This window comes from Thermobia domestica, chromosome 4, assembly GCF_964235325.1.
Source record: "Thermobia domestica chromosome 4, izTheDome1.hap1.1, whole genome shotgun sequence".
NCBI classification, from domain to species: Eukaryota; Metazoa; Arthropoda; class Insecta; order Zygentoma; family Lepismatidae; genus Thermobia; species Thermobia domestica.
The window spans coordinates 279,303,553-279,324,170 of record NC_137457.1 but is presented as its reverse complement, the minus strand read 5'-3'; the positions used below and the strand labels follow the sequence as shown (position 1 = coordinate 279,324,170).

Sequence of the window (20,618 nt, the reverse complement as noted above, 5' to 3'; positions counted from 1 at the left end):
AAGATAAGAAATATGTATTATCCAAGAATTTTCAGATAGATTCTTTACACTTTGCTGATATATGCTCAATAATGAAACTACAGGCATGGTTATAATATAAAGATAGCATTTAAGTATGACTTAATATCTACTCTTATGATCGTAAATGAGCCTTAACGTTTAGAAAGTTTAACTTGAACTTTTTACCAATAAATAAATAAATAAATAAAACTGCTAAGAAAAGTTATCAGCCAATCCAGTTGGTTACCTGTGTGCCTGGCCACCTTTACCAAACTTCAGTGACTGGCCTCCGAAAGCTCGCTGATATATTTTACCATCTTGGGTTCGGCTGAATGGCAGACCTTTAAGACAATAGTTTTTTTTTTAATCGGATCTTTTTAGAAACGTCATTAGAAGAATTGATGAAATTTCTCTGGGTGTAAGAATACAAATTAGACATTAAAGCATTTACTTATTTGTGAATTTAAGTCAACAGTACAACAAGAAATAGTGTTGCACAAAGTAAGACAATGTTACACACAGAAAAATCCGTTCTCCGGACAGCGGTATATTGTACAAATATACGGAATCACCATGCTTACTACACATATCAATACGGGGCATACGTTATCAGTATGCTACATAGGCCCTGCTCTTAGAAAAATGAAATTTTGAGTTTTACGTCCCACGGTTATGCCGGTTAGGCTAAAGGAGACGGTGATAATGAGTAATGAATGAAATGGTGGAATGAAGAAAGTGGGAGGAAACGGGAGAACCCCGAGAAAACCCACGCACACGGTGTTTGTCCACCACAAAGTTCACTTGGCGGGAGCGCCCTGCTCTTAGATGTTACATCATGCCGTTCCAGGATGTCTGATATTTAACAGTCTTCCTTATATTACATAAATATATGTATGTTACCTTCGTCAGCTATATGTTATATACGTCCTTTTGTATGTGAGATCCAGACCGCCTATATTGTTTCATACGGAAAGTATATACAGATGGAACACTTATACAGGAAGTATTATAAAACATGCGTTTTCAGTTAAACGTTTGCTGTACGTTTAGTCCAATAACTACAGGATTTATAAATGTAATATACGATTTTACGCACGCCACATACAATTTTTTTCTCAGTGTATAAAAAAAGAAAATTATCACAATGTTTTACAAAGATAGAATTTTCTTCTTCTTTATGCCACTTTTCTCTTTCTGCAAAAATTCCCCCCAGATATGCTACAAAAAGTAATGGGTAATCTTAGCAAGAGACTTACTGAGTGTGTACAGCGGAATAGCAGTATCTGCAAAATGTCATTTTTGGACAGTAACTTTTATAACGATAAGTTGTAGAAATATGTATATGTTATTAAGGATAACGGTCTGTATCTTTATGATATCATTTTCTATGGTCTGTATCGTATGCAGCGTTGCCAATATGTGTGTAATTGCACAAAATGTGTGCAATTTTGGCTTGTTTGTGCATTTTGTGTGTAATGCCAATCTGTGTGCATTTTGTGTGTAATTTGCCACAATTAAAAATTTTGATCATTGATGACTTTTACGAAGTACCTTTCATTCAAATATTCATTATTTCCACCATTTTTTTTTCTGAAAATTGCTTTCTAAAAACTACGAGCTCCAACGCCTGACTCCAGGCCAGCGCAATAAAAACCACACAGAAAACAACAAGTTGTTTGTTATTATTGTTAATCTCTTGTTATTTTCTCTACAGTATGATAAAACCTATCTTGCTTCCTGGGTACCTCACTTCTTGTTTTTCAGAGGCGGGTGTCATGACATCCCCAAGCAAAAACGCTTTGTTCAAGCAAGCAATGTGAATGAATGTTGACCCTCAATGTTCGCCAAAACATGAGGCGGAGGTGGTAAGAAGTCTTGTCTTCTCACCACTTGTGAAGAAAATGCCATTTTGCAAACAGATGAACGACAGAGTGGCCGATGTCCAATTAAAAACATTAAGCAGGTTGAAAGCAATGGCGCAGACTTTCCAAGATTTATGTGGGTGCATATCAGTGGCGGGTCATATTAGCGTATATGTTTTCAAGGAAGTCTCGATGTTTGATTGATTTACTTTTAGTTAAAATATTTTATGAACATTGTCATAAAGGCCTGTGCTGTGAGAAAGTAAATATATCGGTACTATAAGGATAAATTGGGGCTGCCCTAGCTCAGTCGGTAACACGACTGATTTAAACGCAAGAGAATCTGGTTCAAACCCGGGTTCAAGCTAAAAATCTTATGGGTGCGCCGTGGGTGCCGGAGCCCTGGAGCACGCACGTAGTCGGCGCGCAAGGTTGAAAGTAAAATGAAAGTGACAATGAGCGGGAAGGTGACGGTTTTACAATAATAATAATAATAATAATAATAATAATAATAATAATAATAATAATAATAATAATAATAATAAATCAAGCGCTGAATCCCTGAACAATGGCTGGTCAATGTACACTCATGTCCAAAATGATTGTCGCATATCTATAACGGTCATGTTGTGCGAATATAATTGGATAATAAACTCGCAAGGTACTTCTAGTACTGTTACTATGTGTATAATCGGGAAATGTATATTTGTGCTAAATTTCATAAAAAAATTATAAATACGAAAATTAGAATGAGTACATTAAAATGTTGCTAAATGGACAAGAAAAGTTTTTTTCGTTATATTGTTCTTATTTACAGGTCTTTTAACATGAAATTTACCACATACATGTCTCTGCCGATTATACACATAGTAAGAGTGTTAAATGTACCTTGCGATATCATTATCCAAATATATTCGCACAACAAGCCTGTTATAGATATGCGACAATCATTTTGGACATGACTGTACTTATAGGTATGTACGTCATTAGAAATAATATACATATAGATAGGTAGTTATGTATTGTGTAATGTTGTGTGCACTGTCTTCCAGCTTGTGTGTAAAATTGTGCAATTTTGACGGAAGGTGTGTGTAATTTTGCTTGCCGTGTCTGGTAACACTGATCGTATGGTATCATTTGTGTGTGTGTGTGTGTGTGTGTGTGTGTGGCCAAACATGTAGAAACTTGTTCCTTCTAGTTAGTTCTATATATAGTAACTTATTAGAAGAAGCCATAGTGGATGTATGTAAGTTCATTTATAAAGAAGATTAACTATAAAAATAATAAGTTGAATGCAGAAAACCCACGAAAAATAAGTAATTCAAATAAATTTGATTTCTTGTGTTATCATTTGAACAGTTGGTACATATGAATTATTTTTAGAATATTTCCATAGTTTTAATATAACGAACTCAGAGCTAATATATAACCTAAAACATTAGACCCCTATACCTTTTGCTGTAACACTATTTTTTTATTTATTTTATGCGACAGTGTTTTCTGTTTTGTAACTTAAATACACTTATAAGTAAATGCTTACATGTCTATTTTATGAAAGTTATTATGGTCCAGCTTGTTACACCCAGGGGCGGATCCAGGTCCGACTTCTGGGGGGGGGGCGGTGGGTTGTGATACTGCTACTTTTAAGGGCTCCAAACTTTGAGATGGGTTTTATTTATATATATAAAATAAGAAAGTTTCCTCTTCAAGGGGGGGGAGGCGATTGCCCCGATCACCCCCCTGGATCCGCCCCTGGTTACACCATAATTTTAAACATTTCCCCTTACTCACTTTTTTTTAAATAGCTCGATCTACTGCTGCAGTCTGTAATAATTACTACCTTTATTACATTAATATTGTTTAACATGTTCAAAAATGTCCTTAAGTGTTTTATCAGTGAACAAGGAATGTTTACTATGTCGCCTAACAGTGGTTAACTGGAATTATACTAACATGTAACATGCGCAAATGCACGCAGATTTGAACGAAATTTTGAAGGTAGATACTATACATAAACAAAATTACCTGTATTTTTTGGTTTCTGCGGAAAAACGGTTTGAAGAGGCCTAAGCCCCTCACGAACTATTTCCAAAAAAGCTCGAAATCTCAAAAAGGGTACGAACGATTTGCAGGAAACGGCATATACGCATACTAGATATAAAATTAAGGAATACGGTTTGTTTCTTTTGTGTGAGAAAACGGTTGCAGGGAGAGCAACGGCCCCATTCAAATATCTCCAAATAGTATGAGAAAACGGTACAATTTCTAGGAAATTACACATGCAGATACTAGACCTAAAATCAAGAATTATGTATTTTTTCGTTTAATACATACATACTACATACATAATACATAATAGAAATGTTACAAAATAGCAATTCTAAGCAACAAATATTTAATTCTGATTTGTTAAGTAATGCCAATGAATATGTGCTTGTAGCTGGTCGAATATCTTCCTACATTATTTAATCAGAATGTATCTATAAATGTAGTATGATTTTCTAAATAGCTTTTCCCTAACAGATGAGATATACATTAATTTTGCATTTGAATTAAATTTACTTTTTTTTTTGGTTAGTAACACACAAGAGGGAAAGATTTTTATACTTTCTAGTTAATGGTAATGATAGTAAAATGACAAATAAAACACAGAAAACTTACTGCCTATGAGTTGACGTACAAGTATAGTAGGCCTAGCGTTTGAAACAAAATAAAATCTAAATTTTTGTTCTTACATTCAAAGTACTTTACAGGTACTGCACAATAGTATACAATTCATTAAAGTAGTTTTTACTGCAGAACTAATGCTACAATGGGTGTTTTCCTTGAGCAATAAACTACTATGCGTTGTATATTATAGTGGATCAAGAGGAAAACAATTTTTCGTGTTCAATATTTTAACTCCATGTAAAGTTAACTTTTAATTCTCATTGCAGAAAAAAATGCATCGAACTAAGATGGATTCATAATGAATCAAATGGAATCGAACTGAACTTAATAGTTCCACATGGTCGCAAATGACGCGTCTATCTTAGGTATGTTTACAGATAATCTTCAAATTGCAATTGACGCACTTGAAAAGAAATTTTCTCTACAGTCGCAAATGATGCTACACCTACATAATAGTTCTAACTAATTTTTCGAAAAGAATTTAAGAATTCACTTCTATTCAAGAGTTACCATGTGTGGACTAATGAAAGTATTAATATTATAATATTATAAGTCCCACGTGCGTGATTCTAATATCATTGATATGCTGTTTACCCATTATTGATTAATTAAATGTGTAATATTTCCTAGATTCTTACCATAATTCTCCAGCTCACATACAACATTAGGACCCTCCCTTGTCATATAATGAATAGCATCTTGATCTCCAAGCCAGTCGGAGCCTTTCACTGTATCATACCTGCGCACAAAACGGTTAAGAGTTTTGAAACAAGGCGAGGACAGGCAACTAATTCAACTATAAATAGGAATACCTTGCATAATGCTTTTAATTGGTATCAAAAAAAGTTTGCGCTAAAAATGTTATTTGGAAATTATTCAGATTAGCTAGAAACAAGTTATATATACATAGTGTGTGTGTGTGTGTGTGTGTGTGTGTGTGTGTGTGTGTGTGTGTGTGTGTGTAGTATACAAATGATAATAAACATAAAATTAAATTTTTAAAAATGTCCAATGAGCATGGGTTCCAACCTGCATCGTTTTCACAGACCGGCGTTGAAAACTGGCGAAGGTGTTGACATATAATAACGAATATCTCATGAACACAGAAAGTTATCGCAGATGGGTCTGAAGATTACATAGAAAGTTTAATCAGACAATTGCAATGATGATGAGTAGAGTTGGCGTGGGTCAATGAAAACTTGACCCACGACCCACCGCCCATCGTGACCCACGACCCACTAACCCACCAGCCACCATGACCCACCATGACCCGCGACCCACCGTGATCCACTCTGACCCACCACACACCATGACCCACTCTTACCCATCACCCACCATAAACCACTCTCATCCACTGTGACCTACTCTGACTCACCAAAATCTCGTCATCAACTCTAACATATGATCCACGGCCTCTTCTACTGACTAAAGAGTTTACACTTCTAATGAAACAAGACTGTTCAATTGTCACTAATCGGAGTTTGAATTTCTACGGTTAATCGCTCAAGCACCACTCTGTTACAATAACGGTGGAACTGAACTTTACGATATAAAATGGTAAAGTGTTTGTCAGTATGGAAATTGAAGCACTTCGAGGTGGGGGAAAATTAGTGTGTGCCTAAAATATACTTGTACTAAGAGAGTATTCTTGCGAGTGTTAATTTCTCAACGCATTCCAAAAGAAACTTCTATTCGCAGGAAAATAATTCTGTACAATCTGGAAAAGGTTATGATTTCTCAGTTCACAGTATTTTTCTCCAAAAGACTTGAAAAATCCGTTTTTCATAGCGTATAAAGGTGCTCGGGTACCGTCTGTAAGAGCATCTCCATAAAGTATGTTCATAATTGTAATTTGTGTAATCACTAAAACACCACGTTAAATTTAAGTTACAAATATGCTTAACTGCAATTATTATGAATATTTATTCAAAGTAGTTTACCTTCTAGTTTATAAAAAGGAAAGAAGAGACTTAATAAAAATTAGGTACAAAGTTGAATAACACAGATAAACCATTAGTAACACAAGTACACATTTTCCATAACTCGTAATTTTCCACCTTAAAACAAATCTGAAATCGGGTTTATTTCCTGTTGGCCTCCAGAACTTTTTCATGGTAAATCATCAGCAGCGGAATGATGTCCATCCTTCAGCAAAGGAATAACTAGCTCGTCTACTTTGAGCTTGTCTAGCGGTGGACCATTAACATTGATGAACAAGTGAGACAATGTTTGAGCACTTAGTCTATTTCTAATATCAGTCATCTGTAAATTCATAAGGGGAAATCCCCGTTCGCACTCTGTCGTGGAAATTGATAATACTCCTACCCAATTCTGCAACTCCTCATCGACAATCTGCTTGTTAGACTTGAGTCTGATAACGATTTTTGTCGGTCAGTTTTGAAATACTCAGCAAGAAGTATAACCTCTCTATCACCATACATCTTTTCCATATCGACTGTCAGTTGGCAATGTGAACTCATAGAGAACAGAAACTTCATCTACACGCCTTCGATAGGGAATCTTGTGAATAAATTATCAATTAAAGCCTGATAAACTGATGATTTCTTATTTGTTTATAAATTTAATTTTTGTAATTAACATGAGGGTTTTATGCCATTACCAAGTTCCCTCCCTCCTAGATGGCAAAAGGGAACGAGGTTCCAGAGAAGTGTTCAGAGGTATAATCATTTCCTTGTTGAATTATCGATACTTTTCTGTAGAAAAAGGGATGACATTTGAAAGTCCCAAATCAAGGTAAGTAGACCAACGTAAAGGAAAAAAGTGTAAAATTTTCCATATAATTATGCATACCATCCAAGCTTAAAATTTCCGTGTACTTAAGCTTACAGTACAAATTTTATGTCTATTTTTCTCACAACTTTATGGATTGATTGCCCTGTGCTGTAAGCGCTCCATATAATAAACATAAGCTTCAGCAATTATTATAGTAGAAAGGAATAGATATATGAAGCGAAACACTGTATTTTTTGTTTCTGAATTTTTTCTTCTTAACTAATATCGATCGTTTTTGATCATTTTTACAAACCATCTCTCTTCTAATTTTCCATACATAGAAAGTGCCCCCCCCCCCATAAAGGAGAATTTTTCAAAAATGCTAAGGCTCATTCTGGTTATTTTCAATAAAGAATTAATACACTGAATTTTGCTCCGTAAGTTTAACGGCTTGCGATATACTCATTTTTTCCCCACAAAAATTCGGATCCTCACTACCTCTTTAGAATATGTATTATAATGAGAGCAATACAACATCCCAGTTCGGATTAAGGCCTAACTATATACCAAAAGTAATTTCACTTGACTTTGCAATTTGGCCGTGATGATCAGGCACACATAGTTACATTCAATTTTTTATATAATAATTTATACATTACAGTGATTCAAATATGTATTTTCCCAGTAGTTAGCTCCTCTAAAAACTGACAGACCTCGAAAGCCAAGTAGTAGTATAAGTCCTATTGCTATTGTTACAATTACAAATATCAAATCCAAAAGTGCCTGAAGTTGTTTTTTCACTTAGAGAGAAACAAATAAAAAAGGAAGGGAAATGAAGGTCTTGAAAGTAAAACGCAGACAAATTTACCAGTCTTCAGAAGACACTGTCTACAATGCAGTAAGCAGAGTGAGTCGGTAGGTCAGACTGAGTCGGTGGTTCGCAGTGGGTCACGGTGGGTGGTGGTTCGCAGTGGGTCACGGTGGGTCACATGCTGCTGGCCCACGACCCATTGACCCACCCAGAAAACTTGACCCACCGACCCACTCCATCTCGGATGATGAGAGCGGAGCAGTTGCCTCGACAGGGGAATCTCAAATAGATAATTCACACACGTATTCTCCATCTGTGGGCATCCCCATCACGCGTCGATAACTTCATTCCATCTGTATGTCATTGCATTTGTCGGGTGCAACTTTCTGAGTAATCTTTTGTCCTGCCGCTCTCATGAGATATTCGGCATTGTATCAGCGCCTTCGTCGTTTTTTCAACGTTTCTCATGAGAAAACGTGCCGATTGCCACTCATGTTCACTTTTTTTTTTTTTTTTTTTGCTTAATTTCATGTCTACTATCACTTCCTAAAGTTTGCCAGTGCGTTATTGTACCACACTATATACACTAGCAACATTGACTTAATGATTATCCTAATTAATAAATTAAATACTTAGTACATCCTAGATTTTACCATAATTCTTCAGCTCACATACAATATTCGGAACTTCCCTTGTCATATAATGAAAGCATCTTTGTAGTCGGTATGTATAAAAGCTAAATACAAAAGAAATACTTTTAAACGCATAATAAAAGTCATGAAAAATACGCAATTCTTCAATTGCAATTATTATTTTTTTTCTAGCTGTATGTCCGTCTCTAGTTGGCTGAGAGACGCCACAAGACCTAATCGTGTAGTATGACGTCATAGAGATCAATGCCCTCTTGATTTTGGCTGAGGTACAGTGGTCCACCTACTAAATTTTGAGAGGTACATAGAACTACATCCTAATTTTTTAAAGAAATCCCAAGTTTAAAAATTTGATTCGGTAGTAAAGAACCAGTGTAGGCCCTATGTACTTCTGGAAGTTTGGGCGGTCCATCTTGTTCCCCTTCATGATTAAAAAATTACAAAAATTGTAGACTTTGGAGGTTGTTTACCTATTTTATTCTGTTTGGTAAGGGTTTATTACTATATCTGGTTATATGGGTGAGTTAAGGAGTCCAATCCCTTTCATAAGACATGAGTATATTGATACCAACCTCATAATTTTGGGAAGGGTACATAGGACCTCCTCTTAAATTTGGGAATTGTCAAAAAGCAAAATTCTTTAAATATTCTCCAGAACCCAAATATATCCTCCTGTAAATTTAGATAATCCATCTTGTTCCCCTTTATTGATATTAAATTGGCAAAAAAATCAATTTTTTTTTTACCTAAATTATCACTTTTGATTAGAGTTTATCATGTTATACGGTTATAGTGTACAGTTGAATATAGGAACTCATTCTCTTTTATAAGAAATGAGTAGGGGACACCAGGGTCAATTATAACAAATTTTACATTTTATTTTTTTCCTCACAATGTTTATGCCCTAATAAGTCTGCACATTATACAATATCTTAAGTGAAGCTTTGTTGTTCCTTTCAATTTTTTTTTCATACATGACAATTTCTAATATAGAAAGTTACGAAGCATTTTACGACAGCATCTGTCTTGTTACAAACGACCCCGTGCCCTGGTCAATTGTAACAGGCCTTTGGGACAATTGTAACATGATGTTTTTGATGGAAAGTACAATATATATGGCATGGCAAAACAAGATATATATATATATATATATATGGTTAAATAATACTGATACTAATAATAATAATACTGATAGGTTTAACAAGGGATGGGGACAACAAACTAAGAGTATAGACTACATCCTCAAATTTAAAATTAGACCTATTTAAAAATATACAATTTCCACGCGTCAATAAAATGCATCAATGATGAGTTACTTGTTAGCGGTACCATGCCACATTAGCTCCAAATAACTTTTCTTTGGACTAACTTAAATATGGACAAGCAAGCCAAGATTAAAATATGACGTAATATAAAAAGTCAGTGACGTAGCAATGGCGTTTGGTGTCCCTACGCAAAATCCGTAGTGGCTCCCTCATACCTCCTAATGTACCCAAGCGCACTGCGCCCCTAGGCAATGCCTACCCTGCCTACCCTATTGTTATATCACTGTTTCAAGTCCTAATGATATTCTACTAATAGACACCCACATTGCATTTGTAACCCCTATACACATCCCTCACACAACGACGCGAACAGAGAATGCGCTACTGTGCGAGAGAGATTAAATAAAACAAGTGAAAAGTTACATTGTTGATTATTTCTGATGAATCAGAAAGGGAACCCATTTGACAAATGAATTTTTAAAAACTTATATGCTATGTAAAGACATGACAAGGAAGGAACATACTGAAACATTAGCCTATTCTGATACAACATCGAAAAGCAGTGATCCCCAACCAGCCACAAACGTTTGTGAGGGAGCATAAAGTAGTTTGGGTAGGCTCCATAATGAAATATGGGATGAAAGTCTTTTCTTTCCCTATAGTAACCATACACTAAGGCCGCCAAGGATTTTTTGGGGGTTGAGGCCACCTATGTACTTGTGGCCCCAGAAAAGCATACTTAATACATACATTGTTGTATTAATTACATCAATTTTATTATTTTCGGTCATATCTAGTTTATTTTAATGATTCCGTTCAACTTTGTCTGGGACGATTGTAACGTGTTACAATCTTCCCCGGTCATCATGTTACATTTGTACCCGTTCAACGGTCAGTGATAAAATTGATTTCTCATAATTACATTGAGTCAAAGCATCAAACACAATATCCACATTGTCAAGGAAAGAACATAAATTACACATGCACAGGGTATTTGTTTACAGTAAACGCATGTCTATCAACAGAAAATAAATACAAGCCAGTTAAAAATTTACTTACATCTGTAAAAATCACGTTTCTCCTGCTCCAGTCTTTCACACTTTACTAACGACACTTTTTTTTTCTTCTCACTGACAAGTTCAAACGATGTTTCGAAACTCATTTGTACAAGTATCATGTGGTTCGGATTCCACGTTAATCAGTAGGTCCACGTCTCATATAGCCTCGCTGCTGAACGGGACGCTAAACTAAAATCAACTCAACTCAACTCATTTGTACAAGTAATGGCCAATGTTACAATTGGCCTGCATTACAATTGTCCCCGGTCTCCCCTACTTTTCGCTTTTGTGTGAATGGTGAACATTGAAATATTGAAATCTCATATGATTTACAGTTTCATTTTCATCGCTACACCAACATGTATATACGTATGTGTATCTTTTTGTTTTATTTTATACTAGCGTCTATTACCCGCTTCGCGAGGTTAAAATAAGAAAAATTAGTAATATGTTCCGTTAGTCAGTCACTTTTTACTATTACCGAAGCGCTCTCAAATCGATAGAAACAAAGAAAATATAATTAAAAATGAAAAATAAAAATTAAATATTACTATTGTAGGCTGAATTGGGATTTAAACGGCATCGGAAGTGTCACTGTCCACCTCAGAGACACCAAAAACTATGGATTCCACACTAATATCGGTCATTTTCGACCACTTTTATATATTTTCACCTTCCTTCCCCCAAGTTGTGGAATTGAACTTGGATTTAAACGGCATTGGAAGTGCCACTGTTCATCTCAACTTGCAGAGCCCTGCACGGGCCGTGCGCGCCCGATTCGGCCCGGTGCCCGGCCCGGCCCGGCCCGACCCGGCCCGACCCGTTTCAAGTAATATCAAACTGGACCGGGCCCTAACCGGGCCGGGCACATTTCGGGCCGAATCGGGCCGAACCGGCCCGATAGTCTGAAAGACGGTTCGGAAACTAATGTTGTCAGCCTATTTGTTTTTTTAATGTCCTCCACTACCTCTATTTTTGCCGTGTTTGTGCGGTCTTACTGTCAGCCTATGTTAATCGTAATGTGTTTGGGAAACTGACTCTTTATTCAAGACTGTGATGTACTGGTAATACTATTACTATTACTACTTCTACTACTACTATTACTACTTCTACTATTACTACTACGACCACTGCTAATACTACTACAAGTGCTACGACTTCGCGTCAGAGTTGACATGTCTGATGGTACCGAATTTACCTTCTAAGTACAGAATAAAATTGAGAAATGCTAGTTATTATGGCCGGTCTGCGTAGAATGTGAACCGATGCTTGATCTACGAGGGAGAATAGTGGCTCAATAGGAAAAACACTCACATCTGGTGCTAGAGGTCGTCGGATCAATCCCTGCTCATGCTATGTGAGCTTTGTTGTGGACAAACATCGTGTGCATGGGAGTTTCTGGGGTGGTCCCGCTTCCTCCCACTGTTTTCTTTCCACCAATTCATCCCATCATCATCCATTCATCCTGAGCCGTAGTTACCTAAAGAACGTATGGTAAAGTCAAGTACTTGACCTAGTAAGTAGAATTTGGTACGCTACCATTGGACCACGGAGGGCAAAACCATAAACTGGCGTGCTCATAAGATCAGTGCAATTTGTAGTAATGTTCAATTAGCAAGGCAAATATCGAATGGTGTTACATGTTCATGTATTGTTTATAGTATGATGCTACAAATATAACAACATATAATGATCAAATAAATCACCAAATCGCCAGGGTCGATTAGGTGTTCCTGGAACGGTGGCTCAGCGGTTGAGCGTTCACCTCTGGTGTATGGGGTCCCTGGTTTGATCCGAGCTCTCGCCAAGTGAACTTTGTGGTGGACAAACACCGTGTGGGGGGTTCGCGGCGTTCTCATGTTTCTTTCCACTTTATTTACTTCACTATTTCATTTATTTCTCACCATCGTCTCCTTTAGGCTAGTTGGCATAACTTGAAACTACCTACCAAGAAGAATAAACTAATGGATTGGGAAGATAGACATTCAGTCTCTGGTGAATTTGATGATGAAGTAGACATCTACCTCAACATGTCATCATGTGTAAGAGAACTAGATATACTGCAGTGGTGGAAGCAACAAGAACAAACATTACCAAAATTGTGTAAATTAACGCGTCAGTATCTCGTCATCCCTGCTTCTAGTCAGGCCCGTAGTTACGGGGGGCTAGGGCGGGCTCACCCCCCCTAAATTTTTTGCAGCCCCCCTAACTAAAATCATAGCTCGAATTAACGAGGGATGCCGGGGAAATTCCCCTTCGGTAAAAATTTATGTCCGGCTCGTATCACAGAAGTAACATAAATTTTCGCCTTCTACATTTACAGCAACAATACATAAGCATCCCCCTCTCGTTCGAAAGTTTAATTCGAACACTGACTGAAATGTTGGAAGAAATTGTATTTCCAAATGTATTCAAATTTACTTTTATTATCCTCATTTAAAGTATTGGCCTATTTATGCCCTACGCTTCTTTGAATTGCTAATATTTATTTGAGGGTGAGTCTGTTATATATATATATATATATATATATATATATATATATATATATATATATATATATATATATATATATATATATATATATATAATGCTCCATGTGCAAACAACCTTCGCTGCAGGAGAAACATCCTTTTGCTGTGAGTCATTGGCTTTCGGTTAATATGTGAGAGATTGAAAAGACAGCATCCCTCAACAGGGGGTCGCAACTGCTTCGCTCTAATAATCACACAGGTGTATGGGTTTGTTTTGTGTATATTGGACATGGAGAGAGAGAGGAGTGGGGGATTTTGACTACGTTTTATGTCACGTGATAACGGAGTAAGAAAAGTTTCCTTTTCTGAATTGTATTTACTCTTGTTGTGTTGTGAGTTGAACATGGTTGTAATTGAAAGTTGGTCGATGCTGATTTCTGAAGATGCACAGAAGTTCACTTGAAGAATGAGAATTGTAGAGTAGCAGCAACTTGACTATTTGTTAAATAACTTAGAATAATATATCTTTAAATTAAACATAAGTTCGATTCACTTAATCTTTATCTGGGGTAAATAATTAGATACTTCTATTAAAATAATTTAATAATTGTTGCCAATTTTTGGTGCCAGAATCAAATGTTCAAGCAGATCATTAGACGTAAGCCTAATCATGCAAAGTTACTATTTTGTAAATAAATATCTTGCAATCTTCTGGTATGTAAATAAAAAATGCAGCGGACTAAACGGAGGTAGTAGTTGCACTTATAGCAAAAACAGAATGTTCAATTAAAAATTGAACCTTATTAGATGATAATATGTATAATGCTTTATAAATTTGAAATTTCACCTTTGACTTAAAACAGGGTGCGTTGGGGAGTTTAGCGTCTCTCTTCAGCAGGGAGGCTATAAAGAAACGGGACCTATAGCTTAAAGTAACATCCAAATCACTATCGGTTTGAATCCGAGGACTCCCAGTACGGTCCCGAAGGCGAGCGCTGTACCCATGAGGCTACGGGGTAGCCCACAAAAGTAACAATTTGTTAATGTAGTTTCATTTTGAAGAAGAGATATCTTCAATAGAAATAAGTAAATAGCTCTTTAAATAATTAGTCCTTAACTTAAACATTTTAGTCCTACGAGAACAACTGATCTCAAATTCTTATTTGTACAATGTAAAGAAGAATTTCATGTATACTTTGATATGAATTGTACTATACAAAGAAAATTTAATGAACTGTTACTTCTCTTATCAATTTCGTTTCGAGAAAGAAGGTAACTTCGCTAGAACAGGGAACTTTTTTGGAGTTATTTCTTATTTGAATGCTCGAGTACCAGATCATAACAGATTATTTTTACTTAAACATGACTTTAGTAGCAATCATCCTAAATGATTGTTGATAGTATGTTCCAAAGAGTCTAGAACAGTGGTTCTCAAACTGGAGTCCACGGACCCCAGGGGTCCGCGTGACCTGGCTACGGAGTCCACGGCGTTATATAAAATGGAACTCACGATGTGTTGTGATAAAATGGAACTCACAGCTGTTATGCAAAAAGTATTTTTTCAGTTACTAAAAAGAAAGCAATTAGGAATTATACGTTTATAAATTTGAATATTTTCTTTACTAAATTTCTGCCCTGAAGCCGGTCAACCTTTATATAGAACTACTTCAGGTGAGAGGAATTCCTTCTTTGTTAGGGCATTTTTTCAAAAGGAGTTGTACATTAACTGCACCGTGCCGATCTTGTTTTGCTGAGCTACAAGGACATCACCAGAAACCTCGATCTGGACACAATTGTTTTAAGATTGGCAGCATTCAAAACAAGGAGACTTATACTGTGATAGTGTTGTTAGTGATTGTTCAAATGTACAATTTGTTTCTATTATAGTGTGCCAACATGAGGAGTGTATATATGTGTGTTGTGTTTGTGTTTCCTAATCTTATGAAATTTATAAATTTGTAGATAGCAAAAACCCATAAACATATCATTATTTCTTTCGAACATCACCATAAAAAAGATCAAAAAATGTTTAGAAGTACAAGTGTAAAATAAAGCGCGTGATATTTAAAGAAGTATAAAGTTTCATATCTAAGGAGATGTAAATAATAATACAGGTAAAATGTTAATTTTTACTTTTCCAATATGCATATATTTGTTTAGGCCACATGTATTTCAAAATATTGATTTTAGATTCTGAGACCCTTCTCTGTAGAATCTCTTTGAAGATAGTATTAAATCTCATTACTCTCTAGATGTTTTCAAGTTTCATAAATATTTTTTCAGTCATCAAACATTAATAAACGTATTTCCTGTACTAATTCTTTGGAAATTTTAATGATTGGTTCGTTCGGCCAACTATTTTTTTAACAAATATTTTTTTTATTTCCTTGAAGATGAGAAAACGGAAGAAATATTTTGTTGCCATAACAAATAAAATAAAAAGGAGACACATAGTATTCTAGCTTTCAGGTACAGTTGTACTAACGCTATAGGGGAGAATTTTAATAATAATTCCTTCACGCTGTAGTTTTAGTTTTAAGAGCATAAGAATTTATTCATCATCACATACAGAGACAGACATTATATATATATATATATTGTATAATGTCTGTGTCTCTCTCTGTGTGTGCCCACCCTAATTTACATTTAGCCCCCCCTAAATTTGGAGGCTGGCTACGGGCCTGCTTCTAGTGCGTCTACTGAAAGAGATTTTAGTACTCATGAACGGAGAAATGCTCTAAAGCCTGAAACTGTTGAATCTGTTTCCGTGCTATTCGATGCGTACAAGGACATACAGTAAAGCGATGTTCATTTTGCACTATTGGTTTCTTAGGAAACCTTATATTTTCATTTTCTTAATATCAACTATCCCTTCTATTATATGTGATGTTAAGAGGCATTTTTGATAGCTGATATCTATACATTTTTCATTCAGGGGACTTTTGAGGTATTTTTTGATCAACAATGATATGTGTGGATTTTGTTTTGATTTACTGCCTCGCATTCCGTCATATAGCTCTGTTATTTACTTGTTACGCACCGTTCCAGGAACACTTCATCGATCCTGGGGTCTGGGTGATTTATTTGATCATTGTTTTTTGTTATTATTATTGTAGCATCGAATTATAAAGAATACAGGAACATGTAATATGATTTGGAATCTGCCGTGCTAATTGAACATTACTACAAATTGCGCTAATCTTATGAACACGCCAGTTCATGGTTTCGGCCTCCGTGGTCTAATGTAGCGGAACAAATTCTAATTAGTAGGTCAAGGACTTGACTTTCTCATATGTTCTTTAGGCAATTACGGCTCAAGACGTATGAATGATGATGGGTGAATTGGTGGAATGAAGACAGTGGGCGAAAACGGTCTAATCCAAAAACTCCCACGCTCACGATTTTTGTCCACAACAAAGCTCACATAACACGAGGAGGGATCGATCCGACGACCTCTAGCACCAGATGTGAATGCATTCTACTGGCCAGACTACGCAGACTGGCCATAATAACTAGTATTTCTTCGATTTTTTCTGTACTTAGATTGTAAAGTATGTACCACCAGACATGTCAACTCTGACGTTCGTAGCAGTTGTAGTAGTAGAAGTAGTAATAATAATAATAATAATAATAATAATAATAATAATAATAATAATAATAATAATAATAATAATAATAATAATAATAATAGCAGTAGCAGTAGTAGTAGTAATAAGAGTACTAGAAGTACAGTACTTTACAGTCTTGAATAAAGAGTTAATTTCCCAAACACCAGTGGCGGCGGTTGGATGTTAAAAGTGAGGGGGCAAGACGTGATCTGAATATTTGTATATAAATGTTAGTTTTCCTGGTTGTTTCTAACATTTTGTTTGACGAAAGGTTGTATAACTAATAGGATACTATATTTTCAGTTAAAATACCGTATATCGTATATAATAGTTTATTAAGAAAATTGAGAACAACAACGCAAGTAGATACTAGCCCTTTGTACTCTTAAACAGCGAAAGTGTAAGAAGAGATTTGATTCCTTGCTCATGAACATCTTTAAATTCTGTCTGGAAAATTGTGTGATCAGATTATTTAATAAATTTGCAAAACAAATAAATAGAAAGGATAACATTAATCATAGTAATGAATAATGATGCTCGTTTTGCAAAAGTTATATTGAAACTGAGGAGTAATGAAAAACTTAATATTTAATTCCACACATGCTATTAAATGTATGTTATTACTCTTAGAAAATGAAAGACAGTAAATACTACAAGCATATGCTACGACATTTAAAGAAATATTTGCTTTTGCAACTTCTTGAAATATGTTCGTTGCCATTAGGTGCTGATTTCACTTTCTTGGAACACATCAAAACACAACAATACTTACAATCCACACTTCAGTTATACAAAATAAACTTAAAACCTAGAATTATGTTCAATTTACTAAATTTTATTGTATATACACTCGTACATCCTTAAACACAACACTTCACTCGTATATTACACTACAAAACAATGGAAAAGGTAGAAGTTGTTTCTTATCACGCTCTTTTTAATCGATATTCCTTACTTTAGAAAGAAGAAAAGACATTTTAGGAACTGTCAATTTTTGTGCAATTAAAGAATAACTTGTGAAATAGACCCTACTTTTTTGCATAATGTTCTTTCGATTAGCTTCAAAGCGGCTCACTAACATATCGAGCCCTTGTAAGAAGAAATGAAAGTATGCTGAAATTGTGCTCCAATAGGTTATTTTTTGGGGTTATTTTCTGTGGCGATTAAAACGCAATTACTGTAGCTTTCTTTACTCCACGGGAAGACAACCAATACGTATTCACGCAACAGCAAATATTATATGGCAGCATTTTTTCCTATTAATCAGTAACACATACAAAATCGTTACATTTCCAAATGAAACTATATACATTAATTGGTTACTTAAAAAAAGTGCGGGGGCAACTGCCCCCTTTGCCCCCCCTAATCGCCGCCCATGCCAAACACATTACGATTAACACAGGCTGCCAACATTAGTTTCCGATCCGTCTTTCACAGTGTTCGAGCCGAGTCGGGCCGGCCCGGCTCGGCCCGATTTGTGCCCGGCCCGGCTCGGCCCGAAATGTACCCGGCCCGGTTAGAGCCCGGCTCGAGATTCGGGCCGGGTCAAGCCGGGCACAGAATTCAGATCCATTCGGGTCGGGCCTGGGTTTGCAGGGCTCTGATCTCAACGACCCCGAACTATGGATTCGACATTAATATCGGTCATTTTCGATCATATATATATATATATATATATATATATATATATATATATATATATATATATATATATACAGGGGCGGATCCAGGATATGATCAAGGGAGGGGCTAAACCATATTTTGCCGTTTTATCCAGTGTAAAGCAGGATTGAAGTCCATTTTATCCAGTGTATACCTGAGCGTCAAGGAGGGGGCTATAGCTCCTATATCCCCCCTTGGATCCGCTACTATATATATATCCTCCCCAAGTTACGGGGCTGAATTTGGTTTGAACTGCATCGGAAGTATCACTGTTCATCTCAGCGACACAGAAAGATATGGATTCCACACTAGTATCGGTCATTTTTTGATCATTTTTAAATATCTTCCTTTCCCTAAGTTGATGATGATTTAGATTTAGATTTAGATGAATTTGTCGCCGATCATTAAAAAGTGAATATGGGAGAACTATGAAATAAAATAAATAGACACTTGTCATTTTGTTATAAAAATATATGGCGAACACATTTTATATTATTCCAAATGGATAAAGAAGGACTCTGATTGGCTAAATTTTAAAAAAAAGTCAACGATTTACCTCTGTACAAGCGAGGTTTCCTTCTTCGCCTCCGTAGCGAAGTCGGAAGAACACAAAGCTAGTAATCATAAGGCTGATGGTTCTCGCCCACCCCTGCGTACGTTCTTTAGTGATTTTTAGGCTCACCTTATTGTAAAGAAATCACGCATATAGGCGATTTAACATATTTTGGGGGAATAATTTTGTGGTTCACTGGCGTTTCTGCTGCTGGTGGTATAATTTTCAAAACGGAAGTGGGGCTACCGCGGATCGTCGCAGCAGCGCTGCAAATTTTTGACCAGATGTCGCTAGTAGCCCATCGGTGGTACACTGACGCTTACGGCATGGGACCATTATCATATTGTTTCTTTAAAAAATGCTGAATTTTCTCAAATACAGAAATATGCTATTGGAATTATACAAAACTATATCTTTTCTGAGCCACTACATTTTCCAAAAAATATTGCGTGTCCTTAATTCTTAAAGTAAAACTTAAACTTAACAATATCATCATTAACAGAGAACAATAACACACGGAAAACAACACAGATTGACATTCAAAAATCCAGCAACTCTGAATCTGATGAGTTCCGGATTTCCGAGTGTCGAATCGTGGATGGTTATATGTGCTGTATATGTTTAATAGAAAATAACTTGTACTACAGTCCTTTAAAGAAAGAAAATTTAGCAAATGAATAATAAAATGAGAAGAAATGGGCAGGAATGCCTGTTATCAGGTGCAAGCAAGACTTGACAATTGATATTGAACAACAGCGCCGTCGGAACACAAATGTCGCCTCCAGGAAACAGTGGTGCGCAAACGCCCTAAAGTTGAAAATGTGCTTTGAAATCAATGATACCGGATTGTTGATGACCGGATTTTTGAAAGTTAACCTATATAAATTAAACAAAAATCAACTAGATATATGAATATCCTCCTCTGTTGATAGGTTTACCATTTACTTACATGTGGTATGTCCAGTGGTCTTCTTCCATGTTAGCCAATGCAGCATTTATGCCTCCTTGGGCAGCGATTGTATGAGAACGAGTTGGAAAGAGTTTTGTCACTACAGCTGTCTTGAATCCTTCTTTTACGAGTCCAAAGGCTGCTCGAAGGCCTGCTCCTCCAGCCCCCACTACAACAGCGTCGTACTTATGATCAACAAGTGGATAGCCCGGAAAAGGCTGTAAAAATAGTCAATGCATACATGATTCCAATCTCACTCCCTCTTACAACGTAACATGATACACTCTACTAGTGGTATCTGTTGCTTAAGTTCGATGGTTAACGTG

At 36.1% G+C, this 20,618-nt stretch overlaps 1 protein-coding gene across 1 annotated transcript in view; it reads right to left on the bottom strand.

Moving 5' to 3' along the window:
* The window catches only part of LOC145684090 (succinate dehydrogenase [ubiquinone] flavoprotein subunit, mitochondrial-like), a 109,197-nt gene that overhangs the window by 68,944 nt on the left and 19,635 nt on the right, over positions 1–20,618 (bottom strand). The window contains exons 3-5 of the mRNA XM_081755975.1: positions 20,293–20,510; positions 5,171–5,271; positions 248–341 (exon numbers count right to left, since the gene is read on the bottom strand). Of these exons, the coding sequence (XP_081612101.1) occupies positions 248–341; positions 5,171–5,271; positions 20,293–20,510 (413 nt within the window). The remainder of the gene's footprint in view (positions 1–247; positions 342–5,170; positions 5,272–20,292; positions 20,511–20,618) is intronic.